This window comes from Arctopsyche grandis, chromosome 1, assembly GCF_051622035.1.
Source record: "Arctopsyche grandis isolate Sample6627 chromosome 1, ASM5162203v2, whole genome shotgun sequence".
In the NCBI taxonomy this organism is placed as follows: Eukaryota; Metazoa; Arthropoda; class Insecta; order Trichoptera; family Hydropsychidae; genus Arctopsyche; species Arctopsyche grandis.
The window spans coordinates 13,850,059-13,869,679 of record NC_135355.1 but is presented as its reverse complement, the minus strand read 5'-3'; the positions used below and the strand labels follow the sequence as shown (position 1 = coordinate 13,869,679).

The window sequence follows — 19,621 nt, the reverse complement described above, 5'->3', positions numbered from 1 at the left end:
TTAAGATAATTTTTTTCAAAAGCATTTAGTATAACATTGTCTATAGAAACCTTTATTCTGCCAATAATTCTATTTAGTTGTTGCCACAGTCGTTTCAGATCGTGTTATTATTAATTACTTCATTTCTTGCGTGTTTATTTTTGGTCTTTTCTATTTATTTTACTTTCAATATCATATTATGTATTACTCTTCTTTATCCACATATTAAATAGTGAATCTCTTTAATTACATGGTGTAATTTTTTTTGTTTATCCAGTTTTTATTTAAACGATTAGAATGATTTGATTTGATTTGAATTTTAATATAATTTGAATAGATTCTGATAACAGCAATAGGTACATACGTTCTCCTGGAGGATTTTATTGATAGTATATCTCAAAAATAAATTTTGAATAAGAAGTAAAAACGAATATAAAATGTTACTATAAATGTTTTAAATTTATTAAATAATGTTAATAAAGTATCTATTTAATAAAGTTAATAAAATATTTATTAAATAAAGTCTTCAATTTTCATCCATTGATTATTAAATAAATCAAAAGAAGTATTTGGAATATTCAGCATAATAATTCAATATATGTATGTATGTATGTAAGTGCGTATTTCATGGATGGTAAACCAAACCAAACCAAAAATAATCTAAATACATATGTATGTTCGTGTTCATCTTATAAGTTCTTCATTGAATTTTATTCTAATTTGTTCTATACTCGAAGCATCTTTTGAAATCTGCAAAACCTTATCACGAGATTTAGACCCCTAAAACAATCAATAAAAAAACGAGAATTAATATTTTAATTTAATAATATATAAATCTAATATGTATCTATGTAGAAACAACAACACAAATTTAAAATACTCTTTCTAGCGAGACATCACTTTTCCTTATGCCTAAAATTTGTGAAATATATTTCACAAGTTGAATGTTTGCTTCTCCTTCTACGGGTGGAGCATTTATTTGAACACCAACACCTTCTTCAGATATATCTGAATATATAACAATATATATATATATAATTTGAATAGTATATAAATCTAAATTCGATAAGAAAAATGATATGAAACATACCTGTTATTGCATCAACTTTTGAACCAGGTTTTGCATGTATCTTAATTAAAATATTACCATGTTTATCTTCATTAAAAGGTCCTCGCGGTTTGGTAACCTGTTCAAAAATAAAATTAATTCAACAAAAACAAAGAGCAGAAACATCTACGAAAACCAGAAAATAATACTTTACATCTTTACTAAGTACTTGCTTGCTATTTTTTATTTTTGGCATATTCTGAAAAGAAAATCAGTTCAATAATATATGTATCAAAATTTATTATCTGCTTTATTTTATTTCAACATGCATATGTACGAACATTAACAAACGAGAGCGTTGTGTAATATTTGACATTCAACACCTTTTTCATATGTAAAATGAAACTTGAAATTGATTACTTCTTGTGAGATCTTTATTAACGTTTAAAAAACCAAATGAGAACTGTCAGAATATGACTGCTATCGTAACACTATTTTTATCGACCAGTAATGAACACTAAAAGATCGGTCAATACCAAAAATCGCTTTGTCGGGAAAATCCTTGCGAGAGATGAGATTTATTGAGAATTTCTAGAACGGCTTATATTACCAAATTATTAACTATATCAAAATAATAATGATCATATTTGTGAATAAATTTGACAGTTATTTGCAGCAAAAATATTTTTATCGCTCCAATATCCAATTTTTATTTTGATCGACACTTTTCCACCTAATTCCATAAATTTTCCTTATCTCATCCATACGATTGCCATCCGAGCAGCGAGCATTTTCTTTCTTTATTTTTTTCCATTCTGCTATTTCAATGACTTGAGCGCACGACTATTCTTTCGATTGATAGAGTTATTGGGTGCAAGATGTTCCGTGATCAAGATTTTAGTGACGTGCGTGAGATCGCTTTTTGCGGAATAATCACCGAAACAGTTCCACTATGTCATACTCGTATGTAGGTCTTTTTTACGTTATCCGTATACAAAGTATTAAGGTCTGGTTCACTGCATCGAAAGTTGAAAGATCAAAAAGCACATATTGGAAAGCAAAGATCGAATATCGAAAGATCTTAAGTTTAAAGATCGAAAAGAATGTATGCATGGTAAACGGTACTGGATATATATAATATATATCAGCGGCGTGCGGTGAAATTCTCTTTATTTTTTATTGTCGTACAGCCTTACTTAATGTGCACGAGCAGGATACAAGAGGAACAGCCTTTTCGTCTTGTATCCTGCTCGCGCAAATTAAGTAAGGCTGTACGACAAAAAGAGAGAGAATTTTACTACACCCCATTGATATACATATATACTACCCGCTATTCATATGTATGCATGGTAAACGAACATCATCATAAAGATTTCGATTTTTCGACTTTCGATGGGGTCACGGCCACCGGAAGTATTATGATCGAGAGAAAATTCGACTTCGAGATGTCCACTGATTTGTAATCAAAATTGGTCACTGATCTTATTTTCGCGGTTTTAAAAAATAGGGTGTGTATGTCGTGGTTACACGACAATTGGTGCAAGTCCAAAAGGTTCAACGACAAAATGTACCCGAAAATTAGTGCACTGACAAAATGTACCCGCGACAAAATGTCCACGGAAATAATGTTCAAGCGACAAAATGTTCAAAAATCCTAAATTTTCCTATTTTAATGGAAAAAGTAACTTTTTATTGTATTACATTTATCGATGTATATGGTACTTTTTATCGTATAGATCGCGGATGTTATTAAATAAGTATAAATTACAGGTGTTCTCAACCGCACCAACATATTCTTATTTAAATTGAACAATTACATTTTAAGCGAATGTCATTGTGACTCATTGAATATCATTTTAAGATGTCATTGAATTAGTTTAAATGTTAGGGGTTTTTAGTCGTATCCAATATTTACTTATTTAAATTTGAAAAAAAAAAACTTTTTAAGCGTAGGGCGTTATTAAATTAGTATAAATAACACCTGTCATTTATACTAATTTAATAACGCCCGCGATCTATACGATAAAAAGTACCATATACATCGATAAACATAATACAATAAAAAGTTACTTTTTCCTTTAAAATAGGAAAATTTAGGATTTTTGAACATTTTGTCGCTTGAACATTATTTCCGTGGACATTTTGCCACGTGAACATTTTGTCGCGGGTACATTTTGTCAGTGCACTAATTTTCGGGTACATTTTGTCGTTGAACCTTTTGGACTTGCACCAATTGTCGCGTCCCCGTATGTCGTGTGTCACACCGAAACTTGGCCCAGTGCTGCCATCTTAAAACCATGTCATAATAAATCCCTATTTTTTTATATAGCTCCTTTTTTACAAATAACATCAATATATCCGTCACTCCGCTGACTGGTCGAGTGTCAATCGACATTGACAACTTGTCAAATAGAGCAAGCATTCATAAAGTGTGTGTGTCAGTACAGTAGCCGAGCTCGATTAAAACTAGTAAAAAAAAAATAAGTAAAAAAAAGAGCGTAGTGCGGGAAGAACGGTGGTATATTTAGGCGGGTTCCGGGTTCCGAGTGTGTCTCTGTCGCACTCGTGGCGCGCGACAGGCGGTGGAGCGAGAGAGTGTCACGTGTCACGTGTCACGTGCTATATGTCACGTGGGTGGAACCGCTGGATCTATCTTTAGGTGTCGCCGGCGCCTCGTGTCCGTGTCCGTGTCCGTGCTCGTCGCGCGTCCTGGCTCCGGTGTCCTAGTCCCGGTCCCGTGTCCCGGTCCCGGTCCCGGTCCTGCTTGCAGTCTGCTCGTCGGCGGCCGTCCATCGCCATGTCGGAAGCGCAGCCGCGTCGCCGCAAGGAGAAGAGACGCAAGAAAGGTATACCCTCTATTGCTATTGCTCCAAGTCCATCCATCCATCCATCCATACATCCATACATCCATACATCCATACATCCATCTTTCTCTCAACCGGGTCAAACTTCGCATCAAATGCGCAACACAATTATGCTAATCATTAACCAATGTGATCCATTCGATTGAATAATTTGAGTAGTGCAAATTCAAACACAATATTGGTTGTTATTTAGATTCCAAGGACCAGAAAATTTTGTTTGTGACTCAAAAAGGTGACTCAATTCCGACCTAATGTCTCCAAATTAATTCAGCCAATTGATTCACAACTTAAATTTCGGCTTGGGTGTCCTACGTGTACACCCCAATTTTGGAACAACAGGCTTTCAATTTTTTTTCAATTTATATATACATAAACATATATATATATATATATATATATATATATATATATATATATATATATATATATATATATATATATATATATATATATATATATATATATATATATATATATATATATATATATATATATATATGAAAAACAAATTGGAGCCTTTGGCTTTCCTTGGATATTTACAGAACGACACAATAAAGTTTATGACTTATTAGGAAGGATGATTCCGAGTGCAGACTGCAGACCATAGATATAGAATAAAAATAATAAGTTATTCTATATCTATGCTGCTACACATTTAACCGTTAACAGTTAATTTTGCTTGTGCATAACGGAAAAAATGTATTTTCTCTTAATGTGCTACGTGATCGACTGCTAAATTTTCGAAGTTGTAATCGTCGAACACAATTTTCAAGATTTGTATAATTTTTGACAAAAAATATGTGAATTTTTAGAATTCTAACAACCGGTTTCCGGAAACTTTTGATTTTTAACAACGGGTTTCCGGAAACCCATGGAAACTATTATGGTGACACCACTGCGTGTACTCGATACTAAGAATAGTCATCAACGTAAAATTGTAGCAATAATTGACTTTGAAATTCTGAAATTTGGCCTTTTTCAGTCTTCCCTATCCCTGTTAATTATAGATACTATTTCAATATTCCCCAAAAATTCCGTCATCAATGTTTCTGCACTTTGAACTCTAGTGATCTGCCGAGGAAGCACTTGGCTAGCAGTGATTAGTGAACAAGTTCTTTTCAATTTCGCCCATGCCTTTTTGTTTTGGACGTTTGTTAAGGTTTGTGGTGTAGATTTCAGCATTTCAAAGTCCTTATATAAAGCATCGAACGGATATAGAGACGCTGAGGAATAACGCATCATCATTTAAGATCATATTTAACAGAATTTATTTGGAGAAGACATATTCGAGTCACTTGAACGCAACTAAAATTTTCCGGCCTCCGGAATCGAGATTATAATTAGTAAATGTATGAAAATTTTGTCTATAAATACATAAATAAAAACTTTGAATGGCTCCATATAATAGTAATTGTACAAAAAATATTAAAAAAGTCTCTGATGTTCAAAAATTTCCCACCTGGGCCAATTCTGTATGTAGTATACATACAACCATAGGAAAATCTATGTATGTGCTGTGCCCCCTCCCCCCCCTTGGATAAATTTAATTTCATGTTTTATATTTTTACATTTAAATACGTTATTTAAAATCGATTTTGATTGGTATAAGTGTATTTTAGTTCTTTCTATTTTAATTTTACATAATTGTATGATTGTTTTTATTAAGACTCTTCCAGGTAGATGAACTAAGCATAATGTATGATGAAAGTGACCGTTCTTGCTATTATCTTCCTTTATGTTTATTATTATTATGCATAGATATAGAATAACATAGATGGGGCCTGACGCTCAAAACTTATCTCCTTATTACAATGCTCTTATTGAAGAGTGCTAGCTCTCAGTAGCTGGCTTGCTTCTAAGTAAGGAGATCCATTGTCATTTTTGTCTTCCTTCCGTTTTTTTTATCCATTCCCCTGCACATTTAACTCCCCACACCTCCTCATTGATTGGTCCGCTTTCTCCAGGCAAATTTGTTTGCAATGCCTCATATATATTATTATGCTATTGGATTCTTACGATTTGAGATTCATTTGGGGACCAGACAAAAAGAGACATGGATCATGTATAGTTTGAAGACCCCATATTCTATTCTACTTATGTATTTGCATATATAAATATATGTTTTCAATTTATTTTTATTCTTTACATTTTATTTGGCAGAGCTTTGGCTTATGGATGGCGAGTATTTTTAAACAATAAGTTCTCAATTCCAGCAAATAGATCTGTTTTAATCTACAAAAAAATTATTTGCACAAAAATGATGTTATCGTCTTATAATGATATTTATTATATGTGCATATATGATATGTATATGTACATGATGGCAATTGTTTTGAAAAATACTAAATTGGTCAATTCGTATTATTAATAAACATTTCGTACTTTTGTGAAGCGTGTCCTGAATGTACTTTATGTCCACATTTCATACAGAAACGTCGAGCAGTGATCGGACTAAAGCTGAGGCTGAATATATTGCTAGAAAGTTTAGCTTAGCAGGTACACTCGAGTGATGATGATTCCCAAGACAATATTAATTGCACAATATCATCCATAAATATGAATCCTTTTTATTGTTTTTATCCTTGTGATGCACCCCTTGTTACTTTTCAGTTTTCGTCTAATTCCAATACCACTGTTATTCAGAGTGATTACTTTAGCTTCAACATAAGTGTTGAAGTGATGATGCTTAAAAATTTTAGCTCATTTTAACAAACAAACAAAAAAGAGCAACGATTTAGCTAAGCATTGTATAAAACTCTGAATGATATTGTGTTTTGTTAATAGAACATAGACATGAAATTTTAAATGTATTGAATTGTTCTATTGCCTATTATGTATTATACACATTTACTTTTATTTGTGAATTGTTTCCATTTTAACAATGTAATGTTTTTACATAGATTTTATCTCAAAAATTCCATTCAACTCATATGAAAGGTTTCTAATAGCACGTGAATATCTATTATTTTGTGTGAAAGTTTTAATATTGACATTAATGTTGAATCTAGATGATTCGGATGAGGGACCATCTACTCCGCCGACTAAAGCGCACACCCCACAACCGGCTTCGACTCAGGGTGAAGGAGATTCTGTGATCCATGTGCACCATGAAGGGGGAACTGGCGGGCATTGGTGTGCGAAAATTATTTTCTTTGTACTGCTGGGAGTTCTTGTGGCGCTGGTTGGTTTAATTATAATTGAAAATAGAGGCTTAACAGATTGTAAGTAATATGTTAAACATTCGATTTATGTTCTCCAATCAGGGTTTAATAAAATTTTAATTTCCAGTGGATACTCCTGTTGCTGAATCTAGGTTTGCTCAAGTTTTTGATGGTTGGGTTGATGAAGGCCCTATACACGATGATCACCACGATGAACACACGCTGGAATTGAAACATCCCGTAAGTTTTTTGTGTTTTATTTTTTTATTCCTGTGCATTAGTACAGTAATTAAGAAAACACTCCAAACTTTGGTATATATGTGTTTTAAATTGTTGATGATTTACCTCTTTTGGAAGTTTTTATGCCATATCATAAGATTTTTGTTACCCGATTAGTCAATTCTAGAAAAAAAGTCTTCTATCATAGTTAATTTATTTACATGATATAATAGGATGATGATCATGACGATGAACATGATGACGAAGAGGATGCTGATGAACATGACGATGAAATTGAAGATATTGAAAGTGATGTGCCTGATGATGACCATGATGACGATGATGAAGGGGAGGATGCTGAAGTTGTTGATTCTCATGAAGATAACGACAATGAGTTAGATGATAATATCGAAATTAGTCAAGAAAATAATGATGATAATGATGAAGATGAGGATGAAGTTGATGATGACGATAATAATAATGATGAACAAAATGATGAAGATGAACAAGATGAAGATAATATGAATTCACAAGAAGAAGATGAAGAAAATTTCAGTGTTGAAATTAATGACGTTGAAACTCAGTATAGTGAAGAAAATTACAACGGTGGTGAAGATGACGAAGATGAATATTTGAATATTTCACCCCGTGATGACGATGATGATAATAATGCTAGTAATGAAAGATACGCTGAAAATCAGGAAAGCACTGAAGATATTTTAAACTTCAGCAATGAGGATGATATCGGCGATGATGCTAAAGATTTACCATTTGAAGAGGTTTGATTGTGCTACAAATATGTGTGAAAATCTTCGTCGTTTTATTAACATATTGTTAATTGTATTATTTTAAACCAATCTTAATGATTTTTATGCGTGTATTTGTTTGCATTTTTTATCCATGAATAATCTTAACCTACCTCAACCGATCTCTTTTTTAATTTGCTTGTTTAAAATTCTTGACATTGATAAGTGTCTATATTATTTACCGATTTCCGTGTTTACATAATGCAATATTTCTACTACATATGTATAGCGTTGTGACATTATCTATTTATTTATTGTAAAAGTCATTCAAATGGCAGTGAATTTATAATAACGTTTTGAAATATTGCTATCGTAGTAGATCCTGATTTGATGATTTATTTTTTAGGTTGACTCTTTTGAAGAAGATGTCGTTGATAACACAGCGGGAGAAGAAGAGCAATTAGCCGCTAAAAAAGCTGAAAAATTAGCTCAAGAACAGGAAGAAAATAGTGGCAGTAAGATTTTTTCTATTTTTCTATTTTTTAATAATATTTCCTATACACATTGGTGGGCTTATGAAAAAAATAAATTATTAATTTTGAAACTTTGTATGTATCTAGAAGTGAATAAATATGAAATAATGTTACTGTTTTTCAGATAGTTTTGTTTAGTAAATTAAGTAAATTATATATTGTATATGTGTGGTGGTTGTGAAACGATACGTGTTTGTGTGTTCACTTGGTTGGGCCACGAGTTGTGTACATCGGGTTTGATAATGCCTTGTGTTACAGTGGGCATGAGAGTCGCCGTGGGGCTGGCGCTTATATTGGTGACCTACTGCGTGTTAGCCAGAAAGTGGCGCAATGGTCGGTACCGCACTTCATGCACGCCTGCCTGCCTGCCTGTCTGTCTGTCTGCCTGCCCACTGTTGCATGCATGCATGCCCTATTGCTTAGATCTCTATAAAACAGCTTCATATTCCCCAGTTTGGTTTTGGCTTCTATCATTGAAGGCTAGTCTATCCTTACTAAAAGGCATTTTGTACTGCTCGTGGCCTGACTAACACACTCATACTTTCATACACTAATATAAGTAAGGCTTTATTTGTATGTATGTACATATGATGACCAAAGATCGGCGTTGGGACACTGTTGTCAACCATGCCTTTTTGCTCTCTTGCTTTGTGAACTAATGGAGCTGTCTATTGTTATTTGTATTATAAGTACCAGGTAAACCGTCCAATGTTGATTGTAATTTTAATATCAATTGCTATTTTTATTTCTCTTTTTATCTTATGATAAATGATAAATTATACCTGGTTTTAAAAGTGAACTTATATCTAAATAAATAACATAATGACTAAATGTAATTGAAAAGCAAATCGACATTATGTTCTTATTGCCAATAAAGTTAATTTGGCATTGCCAATTCGGGTCTATGCTTTCTTTACTTCTGATGATCACCCTTCACAAATAGCGTAGAAATCTTTAGTTTTGTTAATCGAAATTGTATATTAAAATCAGGGAAGAGACAATGTTTTCCGCGAATTTTAATTATTGCAAACATTTTATTTTGAATAAAATATGGTGAACGGTGCTTCAACTTATTTAAATACACCACTGACACTTGATTGGTGACAGTTACCTTTAACCCAACTAAAAGCACAAAAAACTGCTATTGTTTCCAAATACAAGGCAGATTACATATTTTACTTGGGCATTAAAAATTTGTGATTATTATTTACATTTCTCTTCCCTGATTAAAATATTCGATCATCACTGTGTTGATAGTAAATTTTATGGTTTATCTGTTGATTTTTTATTATTGTATAATCTGTTGCAAATCATTTTATTTTCTGTTTGATTGACTTTTTCTTTGTGTGTCATAAACAATTATATTTATATATGTACATGCATATGTATTTCAATTATTTGACAATATAATACAATGTATAATTGCCATCGCAGCTGAAAATGACGAAATAAATGAAAAGGAAATTATTCGGAGGATGACATTATTACCAGATGATGCTGAAGGTAAAAAAAATATTCTGTTGCAAACATTATCTATATTTCATATTGTATACAATGATGATGACTGACTTGTTTGGCGATATTTTAGAAGTTATCAATGAAGCTGTAAGTAAAAAAAAAGAAGAGAAACTGGTTCAATTTTCCAAACCTCCCGAACAACAACCGCCCATCAAAAAGACATCTATTGTCCATAAATATGAGGAGGTATTTAAATAGATCGTGGTGTGATTTCAGTGACTCTTAAATACGTATAAATATAATTAGTTTAAACCGTTTTTAGGATGAAAGTGATACTGAACCGATTGTTAAGAATATTAAAGCAACTGCTTTCCAAGCTCAACAAGTGATTAAAAATGTTACGGCTGTACAAGATGTCAAAAACGATGATGTGCAAGAGGATGTTGACTATGAAGAAGAAGAAGACATTGAAGAAGATGAAGATATTGAAGATGAAGTCGCAAAGAGTCCTATGGTTGGCAAAACTGATGCTCCGGTTGAGCAAGTTGAAGAAGGAGAAGATATTGAATATGAGGAAGAAGTTGATGATGAAGAATTAATAGACGAAGAAGAAGAGGAAGAAGTAATCGAAGAAGAAGAGGAGGAAGATATCTCTGAAGAATTGGACGATTCGGAACTGATGAAGAAACTTGAAGCAAAATATGGAAAACTGCCTGAATTAGATGATGAAGCTGAAGGACATAGCGATGATGAAAAACCAGTAGTTCCAGCTCGAAAACGTATTACATAATTCAAGATAGCTTTAATTTTCATATACCCACCAACGTTGTATACCTACTAAGAAATTAAAAACAAACTATATATGTATAGATGTATATACATATATGTATTTACATACATTTATGCTTATTAAAACTAATTATATTGTAGGACCTAAACCCACCGGGGGTAACTCTGTCGGCGATGATAATATCGATAATTGGAGTGAAGATTCAAACAACGATTGGACTCTTCAATTAGATTTAGCTCAGGCAGAGATGGATGAGGTAAGAATTTTTAAAAACAGATTTTATTTATCAATTTATGCAATACTGGTGATAGACCTAATGAAATATTATCAGATGTGTTTTTTAAAAAATATGTTTATTTTCAATGTTGTGAATTTGAGAGTTAATCAATTAAATAAAAGACAATAGCAATCATCCTGAATGTGTTAACCCCACTACTACATATTCATATGTAGAACCGTATTTTGTTATTAAATTCACAGTTGTGAAAAGTTAATAATCAGGGATTGTGTATTTGTACAGGGCCTCTTCGATTGATCCATTATAAACCTTATAACTAACTTTTATTCCTAGTTTTAGATAATTAATTGGAATTTTTGCTTAACTGACGTATGGTTGCTGCAAAAAAAGTATTAAAGTTTGCATGTGAATTGTGTATGTGATTGCGTGTTGCGTTTTTCTATGATGTGATATTTGCACCCACAAAAATATTACTATCTTGGATAAATCTAACACGTTTTGTATGTATGTGACAGCATGCTCAAATTTTTATTTTTTACCTACTTACATATGTAAATGTATTACATTTTCAACCAAAAGACATCCCTGTGTTTAAATTTTTCATAATATTTATAATTTAACACAAAATATTTATTTAATTATATTGTATACATATACAATGTATGTACATACATTTTGTCCTAATCAATTTGTTTTAGTTAAATTATGAGCTTTGCTTGATGTGGTAGTTAAAAAATGGAATACTTTTGAACAACTCTCTAGTAATATAAACCTTGTAAAAAGAAACTTAATTGTTTTAAATTATTGTATAGTACATAAAGTCAAACAAAGAAGTATTTATGTATTAGATATACGTATATAAATGTATGAACTTCAATATTCATAGTTGTATTCCATCCCACTTCAAGCTCTGTCCATTTAAGGAATTTTATTTGTTTTTACCAATAACTTATCTTTAATTCAAGTTTGTTTTCTTTTTTCTTAGTTTTTATAATTTTTTATTAATAAATTAACAAACGTGTGTGCCTACTAGTGACCCATCCACAATCCTTAGGGAAATTTAGATGACGCCTTCAGACGATTCACTGCATTATCATTAACAAATCCATCGTGTTGGAGGGCAAAGTTAGGCCGTGCAAAAGCGCTAGACCGATTGGCCGAATCAAAGAGGAACAACAATCTACTCAATCACGCCATTGCAGCTTATCGAGAAGTTCTCAATATGACAATCAATGATGTTACATTTGTCAATGTCGCCGAACGAGTGATAGATCGAGCTAGATTTAGAGGTATTTTATTTTTCATTTTGTTCAGATCAATTTAAATGCTAAACATTATATAACGATTTTTTTTTTGTTTATAGGTAAACACATGGAAGCCGTAGAAGTACACGAAATGTTAATAAAAAAAATTCCATCACAACCAAAATTCAGAAATCAGTTAGCCATTACATACCTAATGGTAAATAAGTAGGTAGTAACACCTTTTCAGCACTTTCTCAACATCTTGCATATTTTTATCTTTTTATTAAAAACGTATATTCTTCAACAATGATGATTCAATTTCAATAAAATATTTTTCTTAGAGTCGATCGAGCAAGAAAAGTTCTAAAGGAAATATTGAGTATTTGGCCTAATGACGGCGTCGCCTTAGTTCATCATGGTTTCATACTTAAAACGATTGAGAATAATCTCCAAGAAAGTGTGGTCTATCTACAAAGAGGAATCGACTCCGGGGAAGATGGTACAATGGAAGGTCGTTTTTTATTTCATCTCGGGGATGCTTTGGCCAGACTAAGGCGGCAAAATGAAGCTGATAAGGTTTGTTTATCGCCTGGAATTTGAAAAGCTTTGTGTTGGTCGAATACAATTTTTTTAAATTATAATTACAGATATATCAGTTAGGAGCTGACAAAAAAGTGTTTTTGTCTCCACAGCAACGCTCACTTTACAATGTCGATCGACTTACGGGGAGACCCTGGTGGAGACCAGACCAGACGCCTTATGTTAAATTAATTAAAGAGCTCGAAGCCAATTGGCAAAAAATAGCTAAAGAAGCGACAGAAATACAATCTCACTTCAAATTGGAGCAAGAAAATCTTAAAGACACCGGTCATTGGTCACAATATGAACTGTTTGTCAGAGGTAACTTGCTTGGTTCACATAATACACACAAATTATATTATTAATAATTGGAGTGTGAACATTGTAGGCGTTGAAATCAAAAGTCATTGTGTCAAATGCCCCATCACTTGTCAAATTGTACGATCTGAAGCTGCCGCACGAGGCTGTAGACGGGGTCAAATTAAATTCAGTGCTATGACCCCAGGAACACATGTGTTCGCCCATACTGGTCCAACTAATTGTCGATTAAGAGCTCATCTCGGATTGCAAGGAACTGATAATACGTATATTCGAGTTGACAAAGAAACAAGGTACAATATTTTCAGATAATTTCGACTGTAAAAATAAATGTTACTAATCGACCAATTCTTATTTAAGATCTTGGGAAGTGGGAAAAGTTTTCATCTTTGACGATAGCTTTGAACATGAAGTTTGGCACAATGGAACGACTTTTAGGATTGTGCTGATTGTGGACTTATGGCATCCAGAACTTACTAAAGAGGAGAGGCTTCAATTACCAGCCATTTAGGAATGTTATGTATAAAGAAATCTTTTTTATTTAATTGCATTTTTCACCGTTTGTCATGTGTGTTTGATAAAAATGAAAAAGTAAAAGGTACTAGTTTGTTTGATCATCTTTATTTTGATATGTAATTTGTAAATAAATATTTTTTTACAAAATAGATAGTTTTATTCTCATAATCGAATGAATGTAAAATTCTATATCAAAAAGATACTCAATTCCGAAGCACTCTGAACAACTTCTCAGAAACCATCTACTATGTATAAGTTTACCGCCAATTACTTACATATAAAATATTACAATATGTATTGTTTAATTATGTATATTATTGGGTTTATACTAATCCTATACATTTGTTCAAAGATATATTTAACAAGTTTGTCATAGAAATGTTGTCATGTTTAACACGTATTTGGAGTACTTTGGCTCAGATACTATTCGATTTGAACCTGAGGGGTTAATATTTATAAAACAGTTTAGGGTGCACAATTTGCACTCGGCATAATTATCGATAGTTTTAAACTATTTTTCTAGATTCATGCAAATTGCACAATGTACACAGGTCGCGTCATAATAATTCTTATGTCTAAAATATGACAAGGTAAATCTAAAAAAATAAGTAAAAACAATCTGATTTTCAATTTTTATGAATAATTAATTACAATGTATTTAGCCAGTTTTCACCTTGAGTTTACAAATTGGTTTATTCATCATTTATAACGGGAAACTAAGAAATGTAATAGGCATCTATCAAATTTTTTTTAGCGTGTTATATAAAAAGATAATTTATGAATGCAACACAGAGAATAAACTCACCCTGATTATAATTTGTAAAAACATCACATCAAAAACCAAAAAATAACATTCCATTTTCTTGTGAACACAGTTAAGAAATCACACTAAAATTGCGATGGGTTTCATAAATTTAACTGATCTGTTATTACTTATTATACACATGTATTTAGAATTGAGCACTAACTTAAGAAATAAAACTTAACGTATACATACATATGATATATGTAGATAAACTAAATGAGAGATCTTCACTGATAAAAACTATTATTGCGCTTTGGATCCAATTCAAATATATTGTAGATCGTCCGCATTTCATACATTGTCTTAAATAGATATGTATGTATTTATATGTAATTACCTATGTGTATAAAAGTTTAACAACTTTGTAGCATGTTACTGAAAATCACATTTATAATAAGCATTAATAGACTACAATCAATCGGCTATAAATGCACTCTATAAAGGTTTCAAAGGATCACAATTATATTCTAATTCATAATGATTGAAAAAGTGATTTCTCTTTAAAACTAAATATCTTTTGCACTAACAATAATGTTTATATCATGTCCAAGAGAAACATAATTTGATATCAAACTTAACAAAGCGTTTAAACGTATAATATCACTTTATAAATCTAAATTTTGTGTAAAAAAGTGTTATTTTTCAACAAGTAAAAATTGATATTCTAATTTAGGGTTAAAAAGTTATTCAAAATTGGTAATTTAAGGATATAATTAAAACGAATTTACAATTCATTAAAAGTTACCATTACAAAATTAAAACGATTTACTTTAATATCAATCATTGTAGTGTAAAGTTCTACAATAAATAAATATTTACAAAATTGGTCTCTTAGGGGGTCTACCTCATTCCACCAACTTGAAATTTCTCGAGACTCGAGAAATTTCGTCGTCGAGTTCGTATATGTATGTATATACACGAATGTTTTACATAGTGAAATATTTACTTTACGAAATAAGCATTAACTATTAAAAAAATATATAGTGAGAATTTATTTTTAAATATTTTAAAGGTGTGATAATGCTTAAAAATCCATGAATAATCATAATATGTCTCGTATATTAAAGATATTACATATGAACGAACATGTATTTAAAAAAAAATAACATTTTTGTATACAATACACAAACTTCTGATCAAGCAGACGAAAAGTTGAGACAAACGAGTTTCGAGAAATTGCAAGTCGTAGAAAAGAGTGCACCGCTCTTATGGGATACCCTGTATCTAAATTATACATATGTATTGTCTTACATCTATATAGTATCATAACAAAATACGATAAACAATTGTATATACAAATATCCAATCAGAATCATTAGACGACTCACATAACCGTTTCAGTTTCTGGTGGATGGGGGAAATGAGACCCTTGGTGCAAGTTATAGGCCGGTGGTCCGCTGTTGAAGAAGGTGGTCTGATTACCATAAATTCTGTAAGGAACACTCGGAGGCGTAGGATCGGGTGCACTTCGCTTCTGGGGCACTTGTGGAGTCGCTTCAGCCGGAAGTGGCGAAGGACTCGAAGCCGAATGTGGGTGCAAATTATCACCATGATAACTAGCCTCGGGGAATATACTACCATCGGTGTGCAAACTTATAGGACGGGCAGCATGAAAGTTGGAATAACTCGAGCGGACCGATGCTGGTCTATTGGTGTACAACTCGTCATCATTGTACGAATCGTTCAAGGAATGTTGGCTTGATTGTCGGTAAGATGGATTTGTATGGCCGGAGTTAGAGTGATGTCCAGCGCGACGTTGAGAAGACCGACGTGAAGATCGCCTCGTCGAATGGCGGGAAGAAACAGACCTCCTCTTCACTCGACGCGGCGTCATCGGTTTAGCTGCCGACTCGACACGTAACTCGGCCGGTCGAGTGAATTCCACCGAGTATAAAGACTGATTACCAGTCGATTTCATACTGCTTCTCGCTATAGTAAAAATTGTTTTAATTACGAAATAAATAACTTAAATGTTGGATTATCGAATGAAAAGGACTTACTGTGACTATCATCAGCCTTGGATAAGTTGGAAGCGTGATAAAAACCTAAAACTACTGCTAAAAATCCAAATAAACATTGTATAGCTCCATGTAAGGCTTCGATGTGTGCATAGTGCATGAGGCAACCCTCGACTTCAACGGGCCTCAACCAAGAACTGCCGTCGACGTCGCCCCATCGCACACGACAACCCCAACCATTCACTTCCCACCAACTAACACTTCCTGTGCCTAATGCTAACAGTCCACTATCCTGAAAAAATAAAATACAAAAATAGTTCAAAGTTCATTGTTAAATGTTTTGTTAAATTACTTGAATTTACATTCAATTTTCCTCCTAATATTCTGATTAATTCCATCAAATTTTTACTCATCTGCTCCCTTATCTAAACAGCCCAACTTAACTCACACAACTGAGAATTAATATTTTGATTACATATTTAATCAAATACATTTTATAAATAAAATAATATACATACATATGTAGTTAATAAAATGGACCAGATAAATATTTAAAGCAATCATCATTTGCAACCATTCGCCATCCCGCCCACACTGTCCAACCATGTCCCTTGTTACCCTTTTTTATGTCATTCAAATCCTTCTCTCGTCTATCTTTCATCTATTCTTCTAACATTACGACCCGGTCATTGCCATTTCGATCCCTTCACTCGCTCCACTACATATGTTGTATCACACATGTGTTTTGTTTTTTGTTTCTCCTCGTTATACAACATGTAACTCGCATGCAACGTTCAATACTTATTTGAGAGCATATTGAAATGTACTTTTTTTTTCATTTAAAAACGGCATTCATTCACTTGAATGCACTTTTAATTTTATTATCTTTTCCTCATGTCTGGATATGTTGACATCGCTGAACTTTATATGAGAAAAACGGTAAAAGCTGAGTTTAGGGCTGGGGCAGACCAAACCATTTTCCTCTGCACTGGCAATACTAATATTTACACACACAACAGCCAATGACAGCGGCGAGCGGTCCGTCCCGGCCCTAAACTCGGCTTTTACCAGAAAAACACCGTTTCAAGAAAGTGTTCGAAATGAAATTTTACCACATTAGGAGCACCATAGCGACCCCAAAGTATAGAATAGAATAGAAACGAAAAGAAAACAATTAAAAAATAACTCAATATCACTTACTCTATTAAGTACACCGACGTTTAAATAATAACATATGATGAAACTGTTCCACGCTAACCACAATATATTCCATACTGCATACTGAAAGTATACATAATAAAATAAGTTACATACAGTGTACGAGTCATTACGAAGCATCATATTAGAACAATATACTCACAGAATAAATATACTTGGCCACATACTGAAACGTTCCGAAGAAGCCAAATATGATAAAGAGTATGTTCAAAAAGTTGGCAAGTATCGGTGCCCACATAAAGCCCAAAAAGTCAAACACTTGTCTCTCCAAAGTGGACAGCTGAAATGAAACAGAAAATAAATTAGTAATAAAAACAGAAAGATGTGCGAAGCGACCGACTCGAAAGAGTGAGTGCGAACCAGGTGGAGCAGACAGAGCAGCAGAAGCGGTCGTCGCGCCATGACATCGACATGAGCATGAGCATGAGCATGAGCATCAGCATATCACCGCATCAGCACACATGAGCACATGAACACATGAACACATGAACACATGAACAGCTGCTGAGGGGTCCCCCGCACCGCTCGCCGCCGCCGCCGAAGACCCCATCCCCTCGAAGACTAGTCCGACTCCTCACGACTCCTCACGACTCGTCACGACTCCTCACGACTCCTCACGACTCAATCCGACCCGACTCGACTGACAACCGACACAGACGCTGCTCCACATAACAACCTTATATGTGACCAATGCCAAGCCCTGCAATTTAAGCGCAGGCAGCAAAATCTAACCTCTTATGCTACACTTAAATTGAGTATTGGAATTAACAGTTAAATGTTTTATCTAAATGTTAAATGTGACTATTTAATACGAAAATCTGGCCTGTTTATTATTTACAAGTTTTTCAAGTCGTTGTTCGATTGTTGATAGTGCTACATGACCAAATATTCGTATTGTTCCTATATTTCGTCTTAATAATACTTGTTCAGATTACGTCTGATGGTCGGCTTTCGTGGCCTCACGACCCACGAGTTGGCCGATATATGTTTGTGCTGGCCACCCTGACAGCGGTGTGCCCACAGACTGACAGTTGCGCGCCAACGGCTTCGGCATAAACACGCAGTTAGCTCCTCGCCACCGAAATCAACAGCTCGGCCACTGGTGATGGTTGACGATACTTGGAGACCAGCTCCATTATCCGTCCGGTGTGCACCAGAGGAAGCCTGGTCTGTCTTCGTCCAGAAGGCAGACAACTGAGCTACGCGTGACTAACCTCAAAAAGCACGCGTGGTTTCTTTGGTTACTCCCCCCCTTTCCCCCCTGCTTGATCTCTGTATAACTTTTACAAAATACAGTCGCAATACATAAACAGATTTACGCCCTGTTTTCATTGGTTTACAATATCCCGCCTTTTTCCACATCACGCGCACTACGAAAGAGAAAGGGACAGAGCAGAGCAGCCATCATCAGCAGAGACCAGACCACCGACGACGAAGGAAGGCACCGTGAGGAAACCAGCCCCGCCCACGCTTACCACGAGCTATCTCACAAACCGACTTCAGGTGTCTCTCGACTGAGCATCTGGCGTCCGTACAATACTCATAGAGAAAAAACTACTTACACACAGTTAAGTTGAAAGAAATGGGAAGAGAACTTTCAAGACAATTTCAGCAAGTTCAGGATATTCGGCTTTGACATGTATCCAAATAGAATTTAGTGATGTCATACAGGGGCGTCATTTCAGCTTTTCCCAGGGAGGGGCATAATTTTTGACCAGTAAGGAATGACTTTATAAGGGGAGGGGTGTATTATATTAAAAAAATGAGTGTATATGAATTTTAACTATATCTTTTAATCATTTTTTTTTTATTTACATATATATTTATCAATAAAATTAATAGCAAAATAATTTAAAAAATCTATTTGAGTATAAACGCAAAAAAAGTTATGGGTATAAACGCATATTTATAAAGTAAAAAATAAAAAATACATTATACGTAAATATG

General features: G+C 33.6%; 3 protein-coding genes across 6 annotated transcripts; 1 reads left to right on the top strand and 2 right to left on the bottom strand.

Moving 5' to 3' along the window:
• Window positions 1-414: 414 nt before the first annotated feature.
• Window positions 415-1,520, bottom strand: LOC143914175 (UPF0235 protein C15orf40 homolog). The gene is made up of 5 exons (XM_077434284.1): window positions 1,369-1,520; window positions 1,242-1,286; window positions 1,070-1,166; window positions 860-987; window positions 415-759 (listed from the first exon to the last, which is right to left on the bottom strand). The coding sequence occupies exons 1-5, from the start codon at window positions 1,417-1,419 to the stop codon at window positions 664-666; spliced, it is 417 nt and encodes a 138-aa protein (XP_077290410.1). The 5' UTR covers window positions 1,420-1,520; the 3' UTR covers window positions 415-663.
• Window positions 1,521-3,206: 1,686 nt separating this feature from the next.
• Asph (Aspartyl beta-hydroxylase) lies at window positions 3,207-13,837 on the top strand. Of its 4 annotated transcripts, none has more exons than XR_013261199.1 (16): window positions 3,207-3,873; window positions 6,900-7,112; window positions 7,180-7,292; window positions 7,505-8,050; window positions 8,424-8,532; window positions 8,809-8,883; window positions 9,985-10,053; window positions 10,139-10,254; window positions 10,331-10,787; window positions 10,939-11,054; window positions 12,091-12,325; window positions 12,400-12,509; window positions 12,622-12,856; window positions 12,928-13,180; window positions 13,248-13,470; window positions 13,538-13,837. XR_013261199.1 is itself a non-coding variant. In XM_077441368.1 (16 exons), the coding sequence occupies exons 1-16, from the start codon at window positions 3,825-3,827 to the stop codon at window positions 13,686-13,688; spliced, it is 3,066 nt and encodes a 1,021-aa protein (XP_077297494.1). In that variant the 5' UTR covers window positions 3,207-3,824; the 3' UTR covers window positions 13,689-13,837. The 4 variants fall into 4 exon arrangements, 3 of the variants coding, with proteins under 3 accessions (XP_077297494.1, XP_077297508.1, XP_077297504.1); XM_077441368.1 differs by having other exon boundaries at window positions 12,400-12,505; XM_077441382.1 differs by lacking the exon at window positions 7,505-8,050 and having other exon boundaries at window positions 12,400-12,505.
• NKAIN (Sodium/potassium-transporting ATPase subunit beta-1-interacting protein) lies at window positions 13,778-18,376 on the bottom strand. Its single transcript, XM_077441400.1, has 5 exons — window positions 18,035-18,376; window positions 17,817-17,954; window positions 17,657-17,737; window positions 16,499-16,748; window positions 13,778-16,427 (listed from the first exon to the last, which is right to left on the bottom strand). Exons 1-5 carry the CDS (start codon window positions 18,074-18,076, stop codon window positions 15,823-15,825), a joined length of 1,116 nt encoding a protein of 371 aa, XP_077297526.1. The 5' UTR covers window positions 18,077-18,376; the 3' UTR covers window positions 13,778-15,822.
• Window positions 18,377-19,621: the final 1,245 nt, after the last annotated feature.

What these genes read in the sequence shown, in the direction of transcription:
- LOC143914175 (XM_077434284.1), bottom strand. Translation starts at nt 1,419, where the DNA reads ATGAAAAAGGTGTTGAATGTCAAATATTACACAACGCTCTCGTTTGTT. An exon ending in CAACGCTCTCGTTTGTTAAT is followed by an intron (nt 1,287 to 1,368) that starts GTTCGTACATAT and finishes TTTTCTTTTCAG; the next exon opens with AATATGCCAAAAATAAAAAA. An exon ending in AGCAAGTACTTAGTAAAGAT is followed by an intron (nt 1,167 to 1,241) that starts GTAAAGTATTAT and finishes ATTTTTGAACAG; the next exon opens with GTTACCAAACCGCGAGGACC.
- Asph (XM_077441368.1), top strand. Translation starts at nt 3,825, where the DNA reads ATGTCGGAAGCGCAGCCGCGTCGCCGCAAGGAGAAGAGACGCAAGAAA. An exon ending in GGAGAAGAGACGCAAGAAAG is followed by an intron (nt 3,874 to 6,899) that starts GTATACCCTCTA and finishes TGTTGAATCTAG; the next exon opens with ATGATTCGGATGAGGGACCA. An exon ending in CGCTGGAATTGAAACATCCC is followed by an intron (nt 7,293 to 7,504) that starts GTAAGTTTTTTG and finishes ATGATATAATAG; the next exon opens with GATGATGATCATGACGATGA.
- NKAIN (XM_077441400.1), bottom strand. Translation starts at nt 18,076, where the DNA reads ATGGCGCGACGACCGCTTCTGCTGCTCTGTCTGCTCCACCTG. An exon ending in TGGCCAAGTATATTTATTCT is followed by an intron (nt 17,738 to 17,816) that starts GTGAGTATATTG and finishes GTATACTTTCAG; the next exon opens with TATGCAGTATGGAATATATT. An exon ending in CAAGGCTGATGATAGTCACA is followed by an intron (nt 16,428 to 16,498) that starts GTAAGTCCTTTT and finishes TTTTTACTATAG; the next exon opens with CGAGAAGCAGTATGAAATCG.